This window comes from Salmo trutta, chromosome 23 (genome assembly GCF_901001165.1).
Source record: "Salmo trutta chromosome 23, fSalTru1.1, whole genome shotgun sequence".
NCBI lineage: Eukaryota > Metazoa > Chordata > Actinopteri > Salmoniformes > Salmonidae > Salmo > Salmo trutta.
The window spans coordinates 32,031,806-32,056,027 of record NC_042979.1 but is presented as its reverse complement, the minus strand read 5'-3'; the positions used below and the strand labels follow the sequence as shown (position 1 = coordinate 32,056,027).

General features: G+C 44.0%; 1 protein-coding gene across 1 annotated transcript in view; it reads right to left on the bottom strand.

Annotated features, from left to right (window-relative positions):
• The window catches only part of LOC115159796 (laminin subunit gamma-3), a 203,617-nt gene that overhangs the window by 135,813 nt on the left and 43,582 nt on the right, over positions 1-24,222 (bottom strand). Inside the window, exons 3-6 of the mRNA XM_029709853.1 lie at positions 13,466-13,596; positions 10,456-10,622; positions 3,901-4,089; positions 3,535-3,652 (exon numbers count right to left, since the gene is read on the bottom strand). Of these exons, the coding sequence (XP_029565713.1) occupies positions 3,535-3,652; positions 3,901-4,089; positions 10,456-10,622; positions 13,466-13,596 (605 nt within the window). The remainder of the gene's footprint in view (positions 1-3,534; positions 3,653-3,900; positions 4,090-10,455; positions 10,623-13,465; positions 13,597-24,222) is intronic.

Here is a 24,222-nt window from a genome sequence, read left to right as displayed (position 1 = left end):
AGATGGAGGGATGGAGAGGAAGAGGGAGGAGGGAAGAGGAGAGTTTGTGTGTGCTTGTCTGTGTGAGAGTGAAAAACGGAGCAAGCATACCATGCCCACACACCTGTACATGTCTAAGTGTGTTTCTCCATATGCTTATAAGGATCGGCCCCTTTTTTTTCAATTTTTGCCTAAAATGACATACCCAAATCTAACTGCCTGTAGCTTAGGCCCTGAAGCAAGGATATGCACATTCTTGGTACCATTTGAAAGGAAACACTTTACAGTTCGTGGAAATGGGAAAGGAATGTAGGAGAATATAACACAATATATCTGGTAAAAGATAATACAAAGAAAAACCAACCATTATTTGTATTTTTTGTACCATCATCTTTGAAATGCAAGAGAAAGGCCATAATGTATTATTCCAGCCCAGGTGCAATTTAGATTTTGACAACTAGATGGCAGCAGTGTATGTGCAAAGTTTTAGACTGATCCAATAAACCATTGCATTTCTGTTCAAAATGTTGTATCAAGACTGCCCAAATGTGCCTAATTTGTTTATTAATAACTTTTCATGTTCAAAATTGTGCACTCTCCTCAAACAATAGCATGGTATTCTTTCACTGTAATAGCTACTGTAAATGGGACAGTGCAGTTAGATTAACAAGAATTTAAGCTTTCTGCCAATATCAGATATGCCTATGTTATGGGAAATTTTCTTGTTACTTACAACCTCATGTTAATTGCATTAGCCTACGTTAGCTCAACCGTCCCTCGGAAAGGACACCAATCCTGAAGAAGTTTTAATTAAGTGTATGCCTGGTGTCCTTGAGTGTCTGTATTATAAACCAGTGGAGGTCCGTACATAGCCATTGCTGTGATTCTCTAACTCAGTGTGTTTGTCCTTCCTAGCTCTCCTTTCTCTAGTCTGCAGTGTGAATGATTCAGCTAAACATCGTCCATGCTGTGATATGAAAATTCCCACCACCTTGAGTCACCAAGGAGCCAATGAGTTTTGATTTGGACATTGATTTCTGCCAAATCCAGAGGTCCAACAGACAGCCAGAGAGGAGGCGTTGGTGGTGCGTCATAGAGGAGGCATTGCAGGTTTTGTTTACTATATTAAGGGGATATGTGTAGGTACTATTTACCTCATGAAGAGGATAGGAGTGGGTAATGTTTACTATATTAAGGGGATAGAAGTAGGTTCTGTTTACTATATTGGGGGATAGGTGTAGGTACTGTTTAATATATTAAAAAGATAGGTGTAGGTACTGTTTACTATATCAAGGGGATAGGTGTAGGTACTATTTATTATATCAAGGGGATAGGAGGAGGAATTGATAACTACATTAAGGGGATAGGAGTATGTGCTGTTTACTATATCAAGGGCATTGGAGTAGGTACTGTTTACCATATTAAGGTTATAGGTGTAGATACTGCTTACTATATCAAGGGGATAGGAGTAGGTGCTGTATCCTATATTAAAGGGATAGGTGTAGGTACTGTTTACTATATCAAGATGATAGGTGTATGTACTGTTTACTGTATAAAGTGGATAGGATTGTGTACTGTTTACTATATTAAGGCGTTATGAGTAGGTACTGTTTACAATATTAAGGGGATAGGAGTAGGTACCGTTTACTATATGAAGGGGATAGGAGTGGGTAGTGTTTACTATATCAACGGGATAGGAGTGGGAACTGTTTACTATATTAAGGGGATAGGAGGAGGTACTGTTTACTATATTAATAATAGGACAGTTGTAGGTACTGTTTACAATATAAAGGGGATAGGTGTAGGTGCTCTTTACAATATCAAGGGGATAGGAGGAGGTACTGTTCACTTTCTCAAGGGGACAGGAGTGGGTACTGTTTACCATATTAAGCGGATAGGTGTAGGTACTGTTTACTATATCAAGGGGACAGGAGTGGGTACTGTTTACTATATCAAGGGGATAGGAGTATGTGCTTTTTACTATATCAAGGGCATTGAAGTAGGTACTGTTTACTATATTAAGCGGATAGGTGTAGGTACTGTTTACTATATCAAGGGGACAGGAGTAGGTACAGTTTACTATATTAAAGGGATAGGTTTAGGTACTGTTTACTATTTCAAGGTAATAGGTGTAGGTACTGTTTACTACATCAAGGGGATAGGAGTGGGAAATGTTGACTCTATTAAGGAGATAGGAGTGGGTACTGTTTACTATATTAAGGGGATTTGAGTAGGTACTGTTTACTATATTAAGGGGATAGGAGTGGCTACTGTTTACTATATCAATGGTATAGGAGTGGTAAATGTTGACTCTATTAAGAGGATTGGAGTGGGTACTGTTTACTATATTAAGGGGATAGGAGTAGGTACTGTTTACTATATTAAGGGGATAGGAGTAGGTACTGTTGACTATATTAAGGAGATTGGAGTGGGTAATGTTTACTATATTAAAGGGATAGGTGTAGGTGCTGTTTAGTATATCAAGTGGATAGGAGTAGGTACTTTTACTATATTAAGGGGATAGGTGTTGGTACTGTTTACTATATGAAGGTGATAGTAGGAGGTACTGTTTACTATATCAAGGGGATAGGAGTGGGTACTGTTTACTATATTAAGGCAATAGGAGTGGGTATTGTTTACTATATCAAGGGGATAGGTGTTGGTATTATTTACTATATCAAGGGGATAGGTGTAGGTACTGCTTACTATATTAAGGCAATAGGAGTGGGTATTGTTTACTATATCAAGGGGATAGGTGTTGGTATTATTTACTATATCAAGGGGATAGGTCTATGTACTGTTTACTATATCAAGGGGATAGGAGTGGGTATTGTTTACTATATCAAGGGGATAGGTGTTGGTATTATTTACTATATCAAGGGGATAGGTCTATGTACTGTTTACTATATCAAGGGGATAGGTGTAGGTACTGTTTACTGTGTCAAGGGGATAGGAGTAGGTACTGTTCACTATATCATTGGGATAGGTGTAGTTACTGTTTACTATATCAAGTTTATAGTAAGGACATTGCAAATAGCGATATTGGTAATAGATCAGGTAACATTAGTGATGAATTAGCAACAACAGCAATAGTGGATAGTTGTTGCAAACTGGATGAAAGTCCACATTTTGATATTCTGCTCAGCCCTGGTGTACACCTCAACACTACAGAAGTAAATAGGGTCAGGGATAGTGCGTTTCTAATGGCTAGAACCACTGCAGCATGACAAAATAAATCAATAAACACAAACTAGAATTGGATTGCTGCTCTACTCTACACCAGAGGTTCAAGGAAAGTTAAGATGTGCTTCTAAAATAACATGTCTGCATGTTGAAATGCAATATGAACACACACCCCACACAGGGTTGCATTCAGGAGTGTAATGTACAGACCCGGCAGATAGTTCCACAATATTGTGGCCTACTGAACATGGTCGTAGATTAGATGCATACAGACAGAAAAAATATCATTTAAAAAAAAACTGCATTGTTCTATTACTCTCCCTCTGTCTTCAAAGTGTTTGTTTATTTTTCTGTGTACGTGTGTGTGTGTACCTGCAGCCGCCAGGGCTGAGGGAGTGGAAACCAGGTTGACAGGTGTCACACTTCTCCCCTGTCACACTGGGTCTGCACTCACACTTCCCCTCCACACCACACTGCAAACTCACAGAACCTGGGAGAGAGAAGGGAGGGAGGGAGGGAGAAAGAGAGAGAGAGAATGAGAGAGAGAGTGGGAGGGAGAGAGGGGGGGAGAATGACAGGGTGAGAGAGTGAGTGAGATACAGAGAGATAGTCAGGGATGGAGAGAGAGAGAGAGAGAGACATGGATGGATGGATGGATGGATGGATGGATGGATAGATGGATAGATAGTTCATGTTTATGATGCCTTAATATGAAGCAGTCTAAAATACATGGTTTACCCATGGTGTTACAGTCACAGGGGCTGCAGGGGTCCTGTGGTGACCGTCGGTAGTGGTTCTCTCTACAGCGTTCACAATGCGGTCCATCAGTCTGGTCCCTACAGTCCACACAGCTCCCCCCACTGGCTGTGCTGCGATACTGCTCCGCATCGAACACACACACATCCGCTCGCCCACTGCAGTTACACACTGAGGAGAGAGAGAGAGAAGGAGAGAGAGACAGGGGGGATAGCGAGAGGAAGAGAAGGTGGGTGGGTGGGTGGGTGGTATGGAAGGGAGGGAGGGAGAGTGAGAGGTAAATAAGAAAGAGAGGGGAAAGGATGAGCAAAAAGAGAGGGAGGGGAGAGAGAGAGGGAGGAGATGAGGGAAGGGAAATGGCGAGAGGCAGAGTGAGATGGGGAGGAAAAGTGAGAGAGAATGGATGGGGTTACTGTATGTTTATGAGAGATTATGCGTGTGGGATTGGATCCTAATGTACAGGTACATTTCTAATCCCATTTTACATGGGCCTAATGATCAGCCAATCACTTAGTCAGGGGCCACCGTGATAACGCTAATAAGTGTTTGTACAAGAGACGATTACTCAGTCGATAACCTCCAATCACAGGGCTTGGTAGAGTACTCTGCATTTCCTCTCCACTGCAGTATTCTGCTGTCTCTCTGTCTGGCTACATGAGGTTTAGGATTCTAGAAAATATCCTATTTTATTACACATCACATTTTCTGTTAAGTTTGCAATAACTATATGATTATTCCTCCCTGATTGAAGAGAAGAGAGGTTCCGTTCTAGTTGTATTTTGCTCTACAGAGTAGGAAGTGAGTGTATTTGCTATTAGTGTATAGAGATTAGGCATATATTAACGAGACTCTATCTAGAGATAGGCCCCAGAGCCACAGAAAGATCATCAAGGTCTAAACCAGTGCTGCATAGTTACAGTCCATCCATGCCTTACATGTGTCATTCTCAGTTTATTGGATTTGGGTGCATACAGGTGGGCCTACACAGTAAGATATGAAAGTCTGATTTGTAAACCACTGGATATGATTCTGCTAATGACTAAAATGTGAAAAACATAAGACATAATAAAACACCTACTACAGTCAATTACTTTATTTACATGTGTTGATTTTTGCTTATAGTAGCTGTAGCAGACGTGAAGATATGAGGTATAAAAAGGCCTTGGGGTGTATATGAAACAAGTTGTCATGGAGAAGAACATTCTTCACCAGGCACCATAGTCTTATTTTCATTCTATATATTAACATTTGATTCCTAAAAAATAAACAATAAGAACTTAAACCAACAGTTTGTGAACATACTTTTTAAAACGTTCTGGAAATGTGTAATTCTGAAGCAATGGAGGTCACGAGTCAATCAACTGCAGCATAATAGTCTACTATAGCAGAGGCCATCGAAAAACAGGGGAAAATATAGTCAATATCCCATTGCCTAATAGCAGAATTAAGATGGACCTGCTTAGTCAATTATATAGGTATCTGATTCTAGAAATACAAATAAATCTCTATTTTGAACATCCACATATGCGACAGCCCACTGGGCACAGAAGTCAACTCAACGTCTATTCCACGTTGGTCCAACGTCGATTCAACCAGTGTGTGCCCAGTGGGAGGCCTATATGATCAACGGCTTACACTTCACATTTGCAACATTGACCATGTAATTGGTGGCCATAGACATAACCTTACCTAACCTTCTTGGTTGGATAATAATCACCGTTGAAAAATTCATCTTAAGCTCATTTAGGCCTACTGGAACATGGCATCCAGCCAAAGGTATGCTACCTCTTTTAAACTACTTTATTGATGTATTTAAGTGACTGTAGCATTTCTGAACATTGTCTGAACGTAGCTGGATGTGACCATAATACAGTAGGTAGCCTAGTAGTAGCTAAAGTAGCCTAGTATAGTTGGAAGTTGGATGTGGTGCTGAAATGTGGAGACGAAGAAGCTCAAGTCTATTCCGAGTGGTGTCCGGCCCATCAATGAGGAGAATGACGTATTTGATTTCCATGTCCACCAGCTTTGCACAGTTTCTGTAATCAACATATCTGCATCTAGCTATTCATTACAGTAGCTAGCTAGGCTAGTGAGTGCTTTGTTAACTTTATTAGAAGTAGCCTACATTTTGAGAGGTGGAAAATGTACACACCTACAACCTCAGTGGTCCCGTGGGCTGCCATCTCTCTCTCTCTCTCTCTCTCTCTCTCTCTCTCTCTCTTTCTTTCTCTTTCTCTTTCTCTTTATCTCTCTCTTTCTCTTTATCTCTCTCTTTCTCTTTATCTCTTTCTCTCTCTCTTTATCTCTCACTCTCTTTATCTCTTTATCTCTTTATCTCTCTCTCTTTATCTCTCTCTCTTTATCTCTCTCTCTCTCTCTCTTTATCTCTCTTTATCTCTCTCTCTCTCTTTATCTCTCTCTCTCTCTTTATCTCTCTCTCTCTCTTTATCTCTCTCTCTCTTTATCTCTCTCTCTTTATCTCTCTCTCTCTCTCTATCTCTATCTCTCTCTCTTTATCTCTCTCTCTTTATCTCTCTCTCTCTCTTTATCTCTCTCTCTCTTTATCTCTCTCTCTCTCTTTATCTCTCTCTCTCTCTCTCTCTCTTTATCTCTCTCTCTCTCTTTATCTCTCTCTCTCTTTCTCTCTCTCTCTTTAGCTCTCTCTCTCTTTATCTCTCTCTCTCTCTGTCTTTATCTCTCTCTCTCTCTCTCTCTCTCTCTCTGTCTTTATCTCTCTCTCTCTCTTTATCTCTCTCTTTATCTCTCTCTCTTTATCTCTCTCTCTTTATCTCTCTTTCTCTTTATCTCTCTCTCTTTATCTCTCTCTCTCTTTATCTCTCTCTCTCTCTCTCTTTATCTCTCTCTCTCTCTTTATCTCTCTCTCTTTATCTCTCTTTCTTCCTGCCTTGTTCATGCACTGCGCTGTCCCTCCAATAATGGCCTGAATGACAGGCTAGTCTGAGGAGTTTTCTAGGCAGAGACCATGGCGTGTTTTCGAAGGAGAGACCGTGGTAGCTGCCATTCACACCTTATGAGTGTACACTCCCAGTCAGTAGCCTTTTGGACATATGGGTACTGGGTAGGCTACTTGATTGGCATTGAGTTGAACAGCTAACTGGTTGTTTGTTGAATGAACATCCCCTAATCAATCCATCCCTGCGTGTCATATTTTACATAAAAAAATGACTTATTATTGTCATATTACAGCTGTTATGATCTGCACATGTCAGTGATAAATAGCCAGTCCTATACTTTGCAAAGCACCTTGTCATCTATTTATCACTCTATGGACATGGACATCTGTAAATGAAACGTGGTGACATGTCATTTGACTACTAGGCTGTTGTGTCAGAACATTTTGTTGCAAAATTATTTCATAGGATAGCCTAGCTACATGGTCTAAAATGCTGACCATTGATTACTATGCCAAGAATTCAGCGAGTGGTTCCCCCAATGATGTCACAGAGCAATTGATGGAAATCCATCAATAGTGTGATTTCTTAAATGGGGGGAAATTAGATTACTGTTGGTTGTGAATAGGCTACTGGCTGGATGTTGAGTTGTTTTGTAAAAGTTGTTTTCCCTGTTAAAATTGTTCATATATACCCTTTAAAGATGATCATGAGTGATAATGTGTCTGACTGCAAATAGATTGAGTCTGCCTGAGTCATTACACATGTATTCAAGGCAGGTATCTCAGGTGCACTTACTAAAATGGCTTCCTAACTAGGAAGTAGATAGTAAGCTAAATTAGACACTTATGTCTGCTGAGTAACTTGGTAATAACCAGAAGGATGTTGAGACAAGATAAATATAAACAACTGTGCTTGCCTATGTGTCTGTGTGTACTTTGCTCAACTCTCTTCCCCTCCACCCCTCTCTCTCTCTCTCTCTCTCTCTGTCTCTCTCTTTCTCTCTCTCTCTCTTTCTCTCTGTCTCTCTCATTCTCTCTCTCTCTCTCTGTCTCTCTCTCTCTCGGCAGAGAAAAGACACCCGTTGTCAATTAAAGTGTGTGTGTTCTGACAAGTAGGGACATATGGTACTGGTTCCAGACACATGCCATACACAGCAGAGAAGAGAGAGACAGAGCTTGGCCTGTAAGCTGCGGCAAAATGAGTTTCTATCTCGACGAATATGGAGGGTGAACGTTATAATACACAGAGCATTGACTTTTACTCTCTAGTTCTGTATTTAATAATATATTCATTTTTTCCTTTACAGTACAGTGCAGCTGCATGGGGCAGTCTATTTAAAAAAGCCATCTGTTTGGTACAGAGACTCAGGGTTCCTCCCAAATTGCACCCTATTCCCTACATAGTGCAATACATTTGACCATAGCTCTATGTGCCCTGGTCAAAGGTAGTACACTATATAGGGAACAGGGTGCTATTTAGAACACAGCATGAGTGTAATTAAAACAAGCTTGTTGCTTAATAGAATCAAGCATAAAAACAATTAACGAGGCCTCTCCTTTATGGGTTTATCAGTCCAACCAATTACAATTCCTCCTCAGCAGTGTTCAAAAGAACCATTCACCACTCAGTGCACAGCGCGATAAGCCTGAACCGCGCTGATATTCGCACTCACGCTAATTTATACACACACACACACACACACACACACACACACACACACACACACACACACACACACACACACACACACAGGCATGTACACATGTACATATACACACATGCGCACACACACACATACTGTAACGGTCGTCGTACGGAGTAGACCAAGGCGCAGCTGGTTGAGTGCTCATTTTAACTTTTATTGAACACTTAACGAAACAAAACAAGAAAACGGATAAACGCACAGTATTGCAGGCTACACACACAGCTATGCAAAATCAACTTCCCACAAATCACAGGTGAAAAAAGGGCTACCTAAGTATGACTCCCAATCAGCAACAACGATGTACCTGATTGAGAGCCATACCAGGCCAACAAAGAAATACACAACATAGAAAAACCATAGAAATACAAAACATAGAACAATACCCAAAAACCTGGAACACATAAAACAAACACCCCTCTTACATAAATACATATCCCAACAAACCCCGAACCACATAAAACAAACACCCCCTGCTACGTCCTGACCAAACTACAATGACAAATAGCCCCTTATACTGGTCAGGACGTGACACATACAGCAGCAGGTTGATGTTTATTGTCATGAATCTTGACCTGGAGGCGGAAGGGAGCGATTTCCGCTAGATGAGCCAGCTGCAAAAATTGTATATATTGTAAAAATGTATGAAAACAAAAATGTAAGGTTAGGGTTAGCAGTTTGGGTAAGGTTAAGTTAAGGTGGGGATTATGGTTAGAGCTGCCTCCAGAACAAAATTCATGACAATAAATGTAAACCTATGCACACACACACACACACACACACACACACACACACACACACACACACACACACACACACACACACACACACACACACACACACAAGGACTCTTACAGTACACATGTGCAGGTGGAATTCATCTTCATTATGCTACACCAACACCTACATTTACATATGATAAGTTCAATATCATTACAGTAGGTATGCTTTGTAAATACAGTGTTATGGGGTTACTGTACATCAATGTTCAGCTGTCCTCCCTCCAACTCTCATGTAGCCTACTCAGAGGGTTCAGTTGTCCTCCCTTCAACTCTCTATTAATTTACTCTTATGGTTCAGCTGTCCTCTCTCCTACTCTCCTATAGCCTACTCCTAGGGTTCAGCTGTATTCCCTCCAACTCTCCTATAGCCTACTCAGAGGGTTCAGCTGTGCTCCCTCCAACTCTACTATAGCCTACTCCCAGCCTTCAGCTGACCTCCCTCCAACTCTCCTATAGCCTACTCCTAGGGTTCAGCTGTCCTCCCTCCAAATCTCCTATAGCCTACTCCTAGGGTTCAGCTGTCCTCCCTCCAACTCTCCTATAGCCTATTCCTAGGGTTCAGCTGTATTCCCTCCAACTCTCCTATAGCCTACTCCAAGGGTTTCAGCTGTCCTCCCTCCAACCCCCCTATAGCCTACTCCTAGGGTTCAGCTGACCTCCCTCCAATTCTTCTATAGTCTACTCCTAGGGTTCAGCTGTATTCCCTCCAACTCTCTTGTAGCCTACTCCAAGGGTTCAGCTGTCCTCCCCCCAACCCTCCTATAGCCTACTCAGAGGGTTCAGCTGTCCTCCCTCCAACTCTACTATAGCCTACTCCCAGCCTTCAGCTGACCTCCATCCAAATCTCTTGTAGCCTACTCCTAGGGTTCAGCTGTCCTCCCTCCAACTCTCCCATAACCTACTTCTAGGGTTTAGCTGTCCTCCCTCCAACTCTCCCCCATAACCTACTCCTAGGGTTCAGCTGTCCTACCTCCAACTCTCCTATAGCCTTCTCCCAGGGTTCTTTGAACAAATACCTGGGTACTCACTCATACTTTATGTACTCCTAAAGGAACTTGGCTCCAATACTCACTCATACACTACCCCAACTATACATTTCCCCAGGGGTGACTGAACTAAACCAATCTCCAATACTCACTCATACACTGGTTGGCAGAGTCTCCGGTGGCCCTGGCCCAAGGCCTATCCTGGTAGAATGGGTGACACCTCTGGCAGTCCACCCCGACAGTGTGATGCTGGCAGTCACACACCAGAGCCCCCTGCTCGTCCAACACACACTCACTGCCATGGCCGTTACACTTACACCTGGCGGATAAAGATGGAGAGGTGTGTGTGTACCCAGACACACATTTACAGACACAAACTTATATGCACTGAGCGCACACAAACACACACACACACACACACATAGAAGGAAATTAACAGAGAACAGAGAATAGGACAGAACGGAGGAGATGTAAAGTGAGAAAGTATTTTCACTGTGAAAACCTCCCATTACCTATCAGTGGCAGATACAGTACATCGCCTTGGATAACGTGGGTTTTTATCCCCTTCAGTGAATTCTGTTCTGCTCATCTCCCCTGTGTGTCCAACTCTCGTCTGCACAAGATGTCCCTGAGCATAAACAACTTCAACTACCAGTCACTGTGTGTGTGTGTGTATGTGTGTGTGTGTATGTGTGTGTGTGTGTGTGTGTGTGTGTGTGTGTGTGTGTGTGTGTGTGTGTGTGTGTGTGTGTGTGTGTGTGTGTGTGTGTGTGTGTGTGTGTGTGTGTGTGTGTGTGTGTGTATGTTATATATCAAGTTATACATATCCTTTCCAACCAGTCGAGAAAATACCATTTCCTATGAAGTCATTTAATGATAAAGGATGTTTGGCCAATAGCTGTTAGCTGAGGCCCTATCTTTACTGTGACACCGTGAGGATGACAGTGTCTTATTCTCCTTGTTGTGTTGACTCTGTATAGTGCCTGCCTGCATCCCAACTGACACCCTCTTCCCTATATAGTGCATTACTTTTGACTAGAGCTTTTTGGGCCCTGGTAAAAAGTAGTGCATGAAATAGGGTGCCATTTGGGGAGCATCCTCTGTCATTGGTTCGGCAGAGGGCCTTTCTGGGAGGGAAGAGGGGGGCTTATCATCGCCTGTCCCTGTCAGATTTAACCAGCTGTCCCAGATCCAGACTCTTTATGCTAACGGCTCCCAATCAGTTATTTCTGTTTCTGTTGTTGTTGTTGTGACAAGGAAGTTGTTAGTAAGAAAGTGAAAATTGCCCCCAACCACCAACTGATGTCTCTAGTAGTAAACTCTGAGGTAATCTTGACAACCACAATAATGAATATGGCACAGAGAATAGCTCATATAGCAGCTTAGTAGTCCGTCAGTTTTGGACCATTTCTTTTTACTATTTTGAGTTACCGTAAATTCCGGACTATAAACTGCAACTTTTTTCCCAGGCTTTGAACCTCGCGGCTTAAACAATGACGCGGCTAATATATGGATTTTTCCCGCTTTCAATTTTTTTCTCTCGAAAAAACACATTCTGTGACGTGCTCAGTTTTTTGGCGGCATGAAGCTTTCATTAGACCAATGAAATTGCCGAACGGGTTAAGGTCAAACAACTTTTTAGTTTACTGTTTAGATAAAATCGCGCACTCTCAAACTTCCCATCATTCTGATTACGGTAGTCATTTTGTCACCCTCATCATGGCAAAGACACGGAGAAATGCATATGATGCAGCTTTCAAGTTGAAGGCGATTGATCTGGCTGTTGGAAAAGGAAATAGAGCTGCTGCACGGAAGCTTGGTCTTAATGAGTCGACGATAAGACGTTGGAAACAGCAGCGTGAGGAATTGACTCAGTGCAAAAAGACAACTAAAGCTTACTGCTAATTATTTTTTTTTTTGTTACAAGCCGTGTTTCGTTAAAGCCTATTTATTTTTGTTACGAGCCGTGTTTCGTTAAAGCCTATTTAATTTTGTTACAAGCCGTGTTTCGTTAAAGCCTGTGTAAAGTTAATTTGTTTCAATGTACCTGTAGGCACCTGCGGCTTATAGACATGTGCGGCTTATTTATGTTCAAAATAATATTTGTTTTTATATTCAGTGGGTGCGGCTTATATTCAGGTGCGCTTAATAGTCCGGAAATTACGGTACTATACTCCACTAGCTGACCATTTAATTCAACACATTGACATACCCTGACACTAATTGTGTCCATTCATAACAATCAGTGCGCGAATTGACCAAGTGACAAGTGCTAGCACTGCTATGGCCAATCCAACAAGCTAGGCTGACTACGCAAGCCCAACAAGTTGTCAGCTTGCCCCCCTTCATTCCTTCAGGTGTCATGGTGACATTGTTGGGTCATTTGTCAGACTGTCACCCCTCGCTTTGATCATAAACACTTATGACAGGTGTCAGATCCTGTTGAAGCAGTGGGTGAAGGCTTCATATTAACTACTTAATAAGGTTCATGTTATTGTGCCATGCCCATGGACATCCTGTCTGTGCTGCCCGCCTCCTGTTGTCCCTTCTCGTTACTGTGAGGAATAAGCCCAAGGACCAGCAGACCTGTGTTAAAATATTATTTGAAATCTTTCAAATACATGGAGTGTTTGCTCTGGTCTACCCGGAGTGCCAGATGCGCCGGGTTTGCCGTTTTTGAATGATTTCAAATAGAATTTGAACCCAGGTATGAGGACAAGAGACAGAGCAGGGATAGTGATGGAAAAGACATGGGGACAGAGGAGGATGATGTGGCTCTGTTCTTTTTAGTGGGGGAACTTGGTAGGCGGAGGGAGGGAGTGTGTTCTGTCTATTAGCCTTACAATCTACTGTCCAGGACCATAGAGGGCTTGTGTTGAGTTAGACTATTTGTTATGTAAAAAGGATACAGAGTGGGACGAAATGTGGAAAAGCATTTTATTATCTGTTTTAATATCTATTTTATTATCTATCAAATGGGGCACTATAACGAGCTGGGTTGTTGTTTCATAGTCGAGTCTGTCTGAGAAATGAGCAAAGACAAAGATAAATCAAAGCAAACAGGCTCTCCCTCTCTTCTTCTCTCCCTCTCTTCTTTCGCTCCCTCTCTTGTTCTCTCCCTTTTTCTCTCCCTCTCTCTCTTAGACGTCAGGTGTGTGTTACCTGGCGCCTACGGAGAAATCGGAGATGGCGTAGAAGTAGGATCGCAGCACCTTGGCGTCCTTGAAGAACTCATCTCCGAATGTGTTGAGCCTGTCCAGAGAGATGAGCAGGTCAGTGGCTGTCACCCACTCCTAAAGGATGAGACAGAGACAAGGAGAGGGGGATGAGTAGGAGGGGTTGGAGAGATGGTGGCTGTCAGCTACTCCTACAGAGTGGGACCGAGAGGAGAGGGACATGGGGGGAAGGGTTATAGCGGTTGAAGGGAAGTAATGGGTTGAGATGGAGAACAAAAGCAAAGGTAAAGACAGATTCAGGCTCGGTCAGAAGGTGGAGGAAGAACAGGATGGGAGAGAAAGGGGGGAGAGAGAGAAAGATAGAAAGCGAATGGGAGTCAAGAGAAAGAGGGGAAGAGCAGGGTGTGGCTCTGAAAGAGATATAATAGAAGAACAAGTAATAAGAAAAGGGGGATAAATAGAGAGGAAATGAGCAGAAGAGATAAAGAGATGACATAAGCTAGAGAGGAGACTTGGTACAGGGTTCCCAGACTCTTTCATTATAATGGATAAGGTTTTAGCAGCACACAGATATGATGACAGCTACAGTATATAAGGCTGCATGCACCATGGAGGGGCTGAATTGGAACAGTTAAATAGAATAGAATGTGAGAGGTGGAGACGAAGCGAGGGAGGGGAGAGGAAAGAAAGAAGGAAAGACAAACAGCAGGATTAAGGTAAACAGAAGAGAGAAATAGGGGGAGGAAGATAAAACAGGGTCAGTTGAGGAGAGAACAAAAGGAGAAAAGATGGAATAAGGGAATATTTCTCTCCTCACAACTTTAAAACAAATAGATTACAGAAACGTTGTGTCTTTCACTTGGCTGGTTGGGGACTGTGGACTGTACGGCATCCCGAAAAAGCCTGTTTTAATCCTGTGTTGTGTTTTCTGTACACTCTCCCCTGAGGGGTGTTTGATGTAGGAGAGTAAAGGAATGAGAGGAACGGGAGGAGAGTGGAGAGGATAGGCCTCAGACGAACAACATGTGGAACAGTTGGGTGCATGTACTGTACGCCTGCCTCAAGATCTACTGGCTAGCATGCCGTACCAAGGACTAGGGGAATTGGGTAACACCATGTATGATGTTGATTCTTATTTCATATAGTTAGCCTGTAAGACTACATATATGAGAACATGTGACAACTCGACTTCAAGAAAAAGAAAAGCAGGGGATTTTTCTCTATAGCAAGATGGAAACATAGTGAAGACTAATTAAGTCTACAATATTGTTTTCAAACACTATATACTTATATACACTGCTCAAAAAAATAAAGGGAACACTTAAACAACACAATGTAACTCCAAGTCAATCACGCTTCTGTGAAATCAAACTGTCCACTTAGGAAGCAACACTGATTGACAATAAATTTCACATGCTGTTGTGCAAATGGAATAGACAACAGGTGGAAATTATAGGCAATTAGCAAGACACCCCCAATAAAGGAGTGGTTCTGCAGGTAGGGACCACAGACCACTTCTCAGTTCCTATGCTTCCTGGCTGATGTTTTGGTCACTTTTGAATGCTGGCGGTGCTTTCACTCTAGTGGTAGCATGAGACGGAGTCCACAACCCACTCAAGTGGCTCAGGTAGTGCAGCTCCTCCAGGATGGCACATCAATGCGAGCTGTGGCAAGAAGGTTTGCTGTGTCTGTCAGCGTAGTGTCCAGAGCATGGTGGCGCTACCAGGAGGCAGGCCAGTACATCAGGAGACGTGGAGGAGGTCGTAGGAGGGCAACAACCCAGCAGCGGGACCGCTACCTCCGCCTTTGTGCAAGGAGGAGCAGGAGGAGCACTGCCAGAGCCCTGCAAAATGACCTCCAGCAGGCCACAAATGTGCATGTGTCTGCTCAAACGGTCAGAAACAGACTCCATGAGGGTGGTATGAGGGCCCGACGTCCACAGAAGGGGGTTGTGCTTACAGCCCAACACCGTGCAGGACGTTTGGCATTTGCCAGAGAACACCAAGATTGGCAAATTCGCCACTGGCGCCCTGTGCTCTTCACAGATGAAAGCAGGTTCACACTGAGCACGTGACAGACGTGACAGAGTCTGGAGACGCCATGGAGAACGTTCTGCTGCCTGCAACATCCTCCAGCATGACCGGTATGGCGGTGGGTCAGTCATGGTGTGGGGTGGCATTTCTTTGGGGGGCCGCACAGCCCTCCATGTGCTCGCCAGAGGTAGCCTGACTGCCATTAGGTACCGAGATGAGATCCTCAGACCCCTTGTGAGACCATATGCTCGTGCGGTTGGCCCTGGGTTCCTCCTAATGCAAGACAATGCTAGACCTCATGTGGCTGGAGTGTGTCAGCAGTTCCTGCAAGCGGAAGGCATTGATGCTATGGACTGGCCCGCCCGTTCCCCAGACCTGAATCCAAATGAGCACAACTGGGACATCATGTCTCGCTCCATCCACCAACGCCACGTTGCACCACAGACTGTCCAGGAGTTGGCGGATGCTTTAGTCCAGGTCTGGGAGGAGATCCCTCAGGAGACCGTCCGCCACCTCATCAGGAGCATGCCCAGGCATTGTAGGGAGGTCATACAGGCACGTGGAGGCCACACACACTATTGAGCCTCATTTTGACTTGTTTTAAGGATATTACATCAAAGTTGGATCAGCCTGTAGTGTGGTTTTCCACTTTAATTTTGAGTGTGACTCCAAATCCAGACCTCCATGGGTTGATAAATTGGATTTCCATTGATTATTTTTGTGTGATTTTGTTGTCAGCACATTCAACTATGTAAAGAAAAAAGTATTTAATAAGATTATTTCTTTCATTCAGATCTAGGATGTGTTGTTTAAGTGTTCCCTTTATTTTTTTGAGAAGTATATATTTTTTTTTCCACCTTTATTTAACCTGTTAGGCCAGTTGGATGGGCTATTTACAGATGGCCTGTGTGCAGCTGCAGAGATCGGTGAGCTGCTTAGATAGCTGATGCTTAAAGTTAGTGAGGGAGATATGAGTCTGCAGTTTCAGTGATTTTTGCAATTCGTTCCAGTCATTGGCAGCAGAGAACTGGAAGGAAAGGCGGCCAAAGGAGGTGTTGGCTTTGGGGATGACCAGCAGGTATATTTCACTGGTCACCCCCAAAGCCAATTCCTCCTTTGGCTGCCTTTCACCGATCATTGCACCTGTACATAGCCCATCTGTAAATAGTCCATCCAACTACATCATCCCCATATTGTTATTAATTTGCTCCTTTGCACCCCAGTATCTCTACTTGCACATTCATCTTCTGCACATCTATCTCTCCAGTGTTTAATTGCTAAATTGTTATTTCTTCGCCACTACGGCCTATTTATTGCCTTACCTCCCTAATCTTGCCTCATTTGCACACACTGTATATATTTTTTTTTTGTATTGTGTTATTGACTGTACGTTTGTTTATTCCATGTGTAACTCTGTGTTGTTGTTTGTGTCACACTACTTTGCTTTATCTTGGCCAGGACACAGTTGTAAATGAGAACTTGTTCTCAACTGGCCTACCTGGTTAAATAAAGGTGAAATGAAAATTTCAAAAAAACTTTGGAGCACCTTAAATGACATTTTAGGCAAAAAGGCAAACTCAGCTGCACCATTCATTGAATCAGATGGCTCATTCAACACAAAACCAAATGATATTGCCAATTACTTAATAAATTATTTTTTTATTGGCAATATTAGCAAATTTAGGAATGACATGCCAGCAACAAACACTGACACTACACATCCAAGTATAACTGATCAAATTATGAAAGACTGGCATTGTAATTTAGAATTTTGTAAAAGTGAGTGTGGAAGAGGGGAAAAAATTATTGTTGTCTATCAACAACGACAAGTCACCGGGGTCTGACAACTTGGATGGAAAATTACTGAGGATAATAACGGACGATAATACCACTCCTATTTGCCATATCTTCAATCTAAGCCTACTAGGAAGTGTGTTTCCTCAGGCCTGGGGGGGAAGCAAAAGTAATTATTCTACCCAAGAATAGTAATGCCCCTTTTACTGGCTCAAATAGCCAATCAATCAGCCTGTTACCAACCCTTAGTAAACAAAAAATATATATATGTTTGACCAGATACAAGGCTATTTTACTGTAAACAAATTGACAACATACTTTCAGCATGCTTATAGGGAAGGACATTCAACAAGCACGGCACTTACACAAATTACTGATGATTAGCTGAGAGACATTTTTTGTTAGACTTCAGTGCTGCTTTTGACATTATCAATCATAGTCTGCTAATGGAAAAACGTATGTGTTATGGCCTTACACCCCCTGCTATATTGTGGATAAAGATTTATCTGTCTAACAGACCAACAAGGGTGTTCTTTAATGGAAGCCTCTCCAACATAATCCAGGTAGAATCAGGAAATCCGCAGGGCAGCTGTCTAGAACCCTTACTTTTTTCAATCTTTACTAATGACATGGCACTGGCTTTGAGTAAAGTGTATCTATGTATGCGGATGACTCAACACTATGCACTTCAGCTACTACAGAGAGTGAGATCACTGCAACATTTAACAAAGAGCTGTGGTTCATTTCAGAATGGGTGGCAAGGAATAAGTTAGTCCTAAATATTTCAAAAATGAAAAGTATTGTATTTGGGACAAATCATTCACTAAACTCTAAGCCTCAACTAAATATTGTAATAAATAACGTGGAAATTGAGGAAGTTGAGGTGACTAAACTGCTTGGAGTAACACTGGATTGTAAACTGTCATGGTCAAAACTGTCATGCTAAAATGGGGAGAAGTCTGTCCATAATAAAGCACTACTCTGCCTTTTTAACAACACTAACAAGGCTCTAGTTTTGCCACACCTGGACTACTGTTCAGTCATGTGGTCAGGTGCCACAAAGAGGGACCTCGGAAATGTACAATTGTCTCAGAACAGGGCAGCACGGCTGGCCCTTTAATGTACATGGAGAGCTCACATTAATGATATGAATGTAAATCTCTCATGGGTCAAAGTGGAGGAGAGATTGACTTAATTACTGCTTGTTTTTGTAAGAAGTGTTGACATGCTGATTGCACAGAGGTGTCTGTTTAAACTACTAGCACACAGCACACCCCACAAGACATGCCACCAGAGGTCTCTTCACAATCCCCAAGTCAAGAATAGACTATGGGAGGCTCACAGTACTACATTACATTTACATTTACGTCATTTAACAGACGCTCTTATCCAGAGCGACTTACAAATTGGTGCATTCACCTTATGATATCTAGTGGAACAACCACTTTACAATAGTACATCTATATCTTTTTGGGGGGGAGGGTAGGGGGGGGGGGTTAGCAGGATTACTTAATCCTATCCCAGGTATTCTTTAAAGCGGTGGGGTTTCAGGTGTCTCCGGAAGGTGGTGATTGACTCCGCTGTCCTGGCGTCGTGAAGGAGCTTGTTCCACCATTGGGGTGCCAGAGCAGCGAACAGTTTTGACTGGGCTGAGCGGGAACTGTGCTTCCACAGAGGTAGGGAGGCGAGCAGGCCAGAGGTGGATGAACTCAGTGCCCTTCTTTGGGTGTAGGGACTGATCAGAGCCTGAAGGTACGGAGGTGCCGTTCCCCTCACAGCTCCGTAGGCAAGCACCATGGTCTTGTAGCAGATGCAAGCTTCAACTGGAAGCCAGTGGAGTGTGCGGAGGAGCGGGGTGACGTGAGAGAACTTGGGAAGGTTGAACACCAGATGGGCTGCGGCGTTCTGGATGAGTTGTAGGGGTTTGATGGCACAGGCAGGGAGCGCCGCCAACAGCAAGTTGCAGTAATCCAGACGGGAGATGACAAGTGCCTGGATTAGGACCAGCGCCGCTTCCTGTGTGAGGCAGGGTCGGAACTCTGCAAATGTTGTAGAGCATGAACCTACAGGATCGGGTCACCGCCTTGATGTTAGCGGAGAACGACAGGGTGTTGTCCAGGGTCACGCCAAGTCTCTTAGCACTCTGGGAGGAGAACACAATGGAGTTGTCAACCGTGTGGGCGAGATCATGGAACGGGCAGTCCTTCCCCTGGAGGAAGAGCAGCTCCGTCTTGCCGAAGTTCAGCTTGAGGTGGTGATCCGTCATCCACACTGATATGTCTGCCAGACAGGCAGAGATGCAATTCGCCACCTGGTTATCAGAGGGGGGAAAGGAGAAGATTAATTGTGTGTTGTCTGCGTAGCAATGATAGGAACGACCATGTGAGGATGTGACAGAGCCAAGTGACTTGGTGTATAGCGAGAATAGGAGAGGGCCTTGAACTGAGCCCTGGGGGACACCAGTGGTGAGAGCATGTGGTGCGGAGAAGGATTCTCGCCATGCCACCTGGTAGGAGCGACCTGTCAGGTAGGACGCAATCCAAGAGTGAGCCGAGCCGGAGATGCCCAACTCGGAGAGGGTGAAGGGGAGGATCTGATGGTTCACAATATCAAAGGCAGCAGATAAGTCTAGAAGGATGAGAGCAGAGGAGAGAGAGTTAGCTTTAGCAGTGCGGAGAGCCTCCGTGACACAGAGAAGAGCAGTCTCAGTTGAATGACCAGTCTTGAAACCCGACTGATTTGGATCAAGAAGGTAATTCTGAGAGAGATAGCAAGAGAGCTGGCCAAGGACGGCACGCTCAAGAGTTTTGGAGAGGAAAGAAAGAAGGGATACTGGTCTGTAGTTGTTGACATCGGAGGGATCGAGTGTAGGTTTTTTGAGAAAGGGTGCAACTCTCGCTCTCTTGAAGATGGAAGGGACGTAGCCAGCGGTCAAGGATGAGTTGATGAGCGAGGTGAGGTAAGGGAGAAGGTCTCCGGAAATGGTCTGGAGAAGAGAGGAGGGGATAGGGTCAAGCGGGCAGGTTGTTGGGCGGCCGGCCGTCACAAGTCGCAAGATTTCATCTGGAGAGAGAGGGGAGAAAGAGGTCAAAGCATAGGGTAGGGCAATGTGAGCAGGACCAGCGGTGTCGTTTGACTTAACAAACGAGGATCGGATGTTGTCAACCTTCTTTTCAAAATGGTTGACAAAGTCGTCCGCAGAGAGGGAGGAGGGGGGGAGGATTCAGGAGGGAGGAGAAGGTGCCAAAGAGCTTCCTAGGGTTAGAGGCAGATGCTTGGAATTTAGATTGGTAGAAAGTGGCTTTAGCAGCAGAAACAGGAAGAAAATGTGGAGAGGGGGGAGTGAAAAAATGCCAGGTCCGCAGGGAGGCTAGTTTTCCTCCATTTCCGCTCGGCTGCCCGGAACCCTGTTCTGAGAGCTCGCAATGAGTCGTCAAGCCACGGAGCAGGAGGGGAGGACCGAGCCGGCCGGGAGGATAGGGGACATAGAGAGTCAAAGGATGCAGAAAGGGAGGAGAGGAGGGTTGAGGAGGCAGAATCAGGAGATTGGTTGGAGAAGGATTGAGCAGAGGGAAGAGATGATAGGATGGAAGAGGAGAGAGTAGCAGGAGTGAGAGTGTGAAGGTTGCAATGGGGCAATACCATCCGAGAATGGGCAGAGTGAGTAGTGTTGGAGGAGAGCGAGAGGGAAAAGGATACAAGGTAGTGGTCGGAGACTTGGAGGGGAGTTGCAGTGAGATTGGTAGAAGAACAGCATCTAGTAAAGATGAGGTCAAGCGTATTGCCTGCCTTGTGAGTAGGGGGGGACGGTGAGAGGGTGAGGCCAAAAGAGGAGAGAGCCATGGCTACATGGAACTCTACTCCACATACATATTGCCATGGCTACATGGAACTCTATTCCACATCAGAGATTTACATTCTTCACAATCCCCAAGTCAAGAATAGACTATGGGAGGCTCACAGTACTACATAGAGCCATGGCTACATGGAACTCTACTCCACATCAGGTAACTGATGCAAGCAATAAAATGTGATTTAAAAAAATAATACACCTTATGGAACACACACACACAGCTAATGGGGATCCTTAATAAATACAAATACCTGTTCTGTTTTTAATAATGAACAAAAACCAACGATTGTGAAGGAAAATAGATGATCTCTGTGACACCTTAAAACATTCTTACTTCCTTAGTATTCCCATGATATGGACACGGCTAAGAGCTATAAACATTAGCATAACCCCCTGTGTGAAGCTTCTTCACGAAGCTACATTCTGTCATTGTCTGACAGCTAGTTTTAGACAAACCAAGAGAGAGAAAGAAATAGAGAGATAAATAGAGAGAGAGGGAGGAGGAGAGCGAGAGGGAAATAAGCATCAAAAAGAGGCTTGGGAGGGTTGAATCATCCTGAGTTGGTTGTTTTAAATCTATGCCGAGGAGGACTGCAGGATATAGTTGATCAAAGACTATTTCCTCTTACTTACTTCTGTTCTTTAACTTTTGCCTCTGGAGACATGAGGCTATTTATAACAGAGAGTAATGGTGGATGGATCCCTGATCACCTGCTTTTGGCTATTGATCATTGGTCAGAATGGATCACATGTCAGGAAGTGACTGCAGTAAGATGTCATCATCGTGAATTGGTTTCCGAAGCTGGACGCTTATCATCGACCAATCAGCATTCATTCGTGTCTATGATACAGCACAATGTTGTTCTCATAATTCTGACCTAGACCCCAGCAAGGTGAGGGGGAAAGTTTTCTGAGACTAACTTCAAACTGATGTATCTCCCAAACTCTTGGCTCTATTCTAACCTTGCTGTGGTTGTTGAGGTGTGAAGCAAAACAAGAAGTAGGGAGATAGCGCAGGTGAGAGAGTGAGAAAATGTATGGAGAAGTTATCTGTTTTGTTTCCCATCATTCCATTCCTGCCCTGAATTAGAATAAGCTCTCCCCTGTATTCTTTCACTTCCATATTCAAATTCCTTCTTCAAACATGGTTTGAAGACACTCGCTCCACTGGCACAAGTTCCTCTCCTCTTTGCTCCTCTCCTCATCTTCCCCTCCTCTTCTCCTCCCCTCCTTATTTCCCCCTTCCTCTCCTCAATTTGTTACCAAACAGCCAGCCCCGCCCCTGCTCCCCCACCTCCCCACCACCCCCCTTTTAAAACCCACATTCCCTGCTTTCCCCCATTGACGATGGTACTGGGAGCGGCGGGCAGGCGGGAGTGCGTGAAGGATGAACGTACGCTTCCACCGGCAGCCCCTGGGCACTGGGGTCGTTCGGCAGCGTCCAAACCCCATTAGCAGGAGCAGAGCCATGTCAAGCAGGGCCGAAGTCGATAAGCAGGCCCCAAAACAGTAGCTTGCCAGCTCCACTCTGCTCTGCACCGTGCTGCTGTGAAACAGGCAGCTCACAAACACAAGTCACACCCTCCTCAAGGGCTCCCTGAGGAAAGTGCCACCAGAAAGGGAGAGAGGGAGCGAGAGAGAGGTGGGAAGGAGGAGAGAAAGAAGTAGTAAAATAAATGGTTGCGAAAGGCAAGATGTCAAGGTAAGGTTGGGGGCATATGAGGAGAGAAAGAGAGAGAGAGAGAGTGAGAGAGTGACAGAGAGAGAGAGAGAGACGGACAGACGGACAGACGGACAGACGGAGAGACGGAGAGACGGACAGACAGACAGACGGACAGACGGACAGACGGAGAGACGGACAGACGGACAGACGGAGAGACGGACAGACAGAGAGACGGAGAGACGGAGAGACGGAGAGACAGAGAGAGAGAAAGAGAGAGAGAGAGACAGACGGAGAGACACAGAGACAGAGAGATAATAAAGTAGCAGGAGAGTGAGAATAAAGGATACTTACTAATCACCACATTAGCTTTCCAAAGGACATTGTCCACATATTACAAATGACCACTTTCTATGATTTTATTGGTTTAATTCTCAGCTACTTTCACTGTTATGTTGACCTGGATTTGAACATTTGATCCAGCTCCAGGCAGTAGTACCCATCCACAATGTTAACACGTCTGACCCAGGTCTAACCCAGGTCTGGCCCTGTTGACCCACATAAGTCACCAAGGTCCAGGAGTCCTACTGTTTCTGCCCCTTTCAGGGTTAAAGGGGTCATGGGACACGTGTTCTAGATTTCCACCAGGCTTCATGATCATTTGACTTCCACTAGTGTTCCAAACAGGCTTCATGACCATTTGACTTTCCACTAGTGATGTGCGGGTTGACTCATAACCAGTCCCCACGGTTATATCTGTGGGTTGGACGGGTTTAGGGTCATTAAACAATACCTTAAAAAATCCATAAATGCGTAATTATTGTGCAATTTATGTAGTCTACATTGAGGTTTTTCTTTCATTATTTTAGGCTATCTGGAATTAGTGCATAAGCCTAAGCTTTAGGGCTTAACTGTACTCACTCCAAATTGCCTACACAGCCAATCGCCAAATAATGCTTTTGGTGACGGGCAGAAAAAGTTAACATCAATCCACGGAGGCAAAGAGGACATTGTTGAAGTTTAATTCAAGAAGACAAAAGCTGCGAAAGGAGAGTTGAAAATAAAGAAAAGGGATGGCCAGAAAAGTAATGTTTTGAAAAGATTTGGTGAAGTGGCGAAGAGGATGATAGCAGTGCCAGCTATGTTAGGTGTGATGATTGTGAGGCGCTATACAAATTCAACAGTCACAAGACAGGACTTCAAATAGGCCTATGGCATGTCAAGGGAAATGTAGCCTACTGTTTAGATGGGTTAAATGGAAACTGAAATTTTGTTCATTGACTAACCAGAATAACCGACTGTTGGCAAACTCCAAAGTCCTCTGATAATAGTAGTCCTTAGGCTTACAGGTGTTGCTCGCGGTTTGAGCAAGAAAAAAATAACTGCCTAGATAAATTTAACAA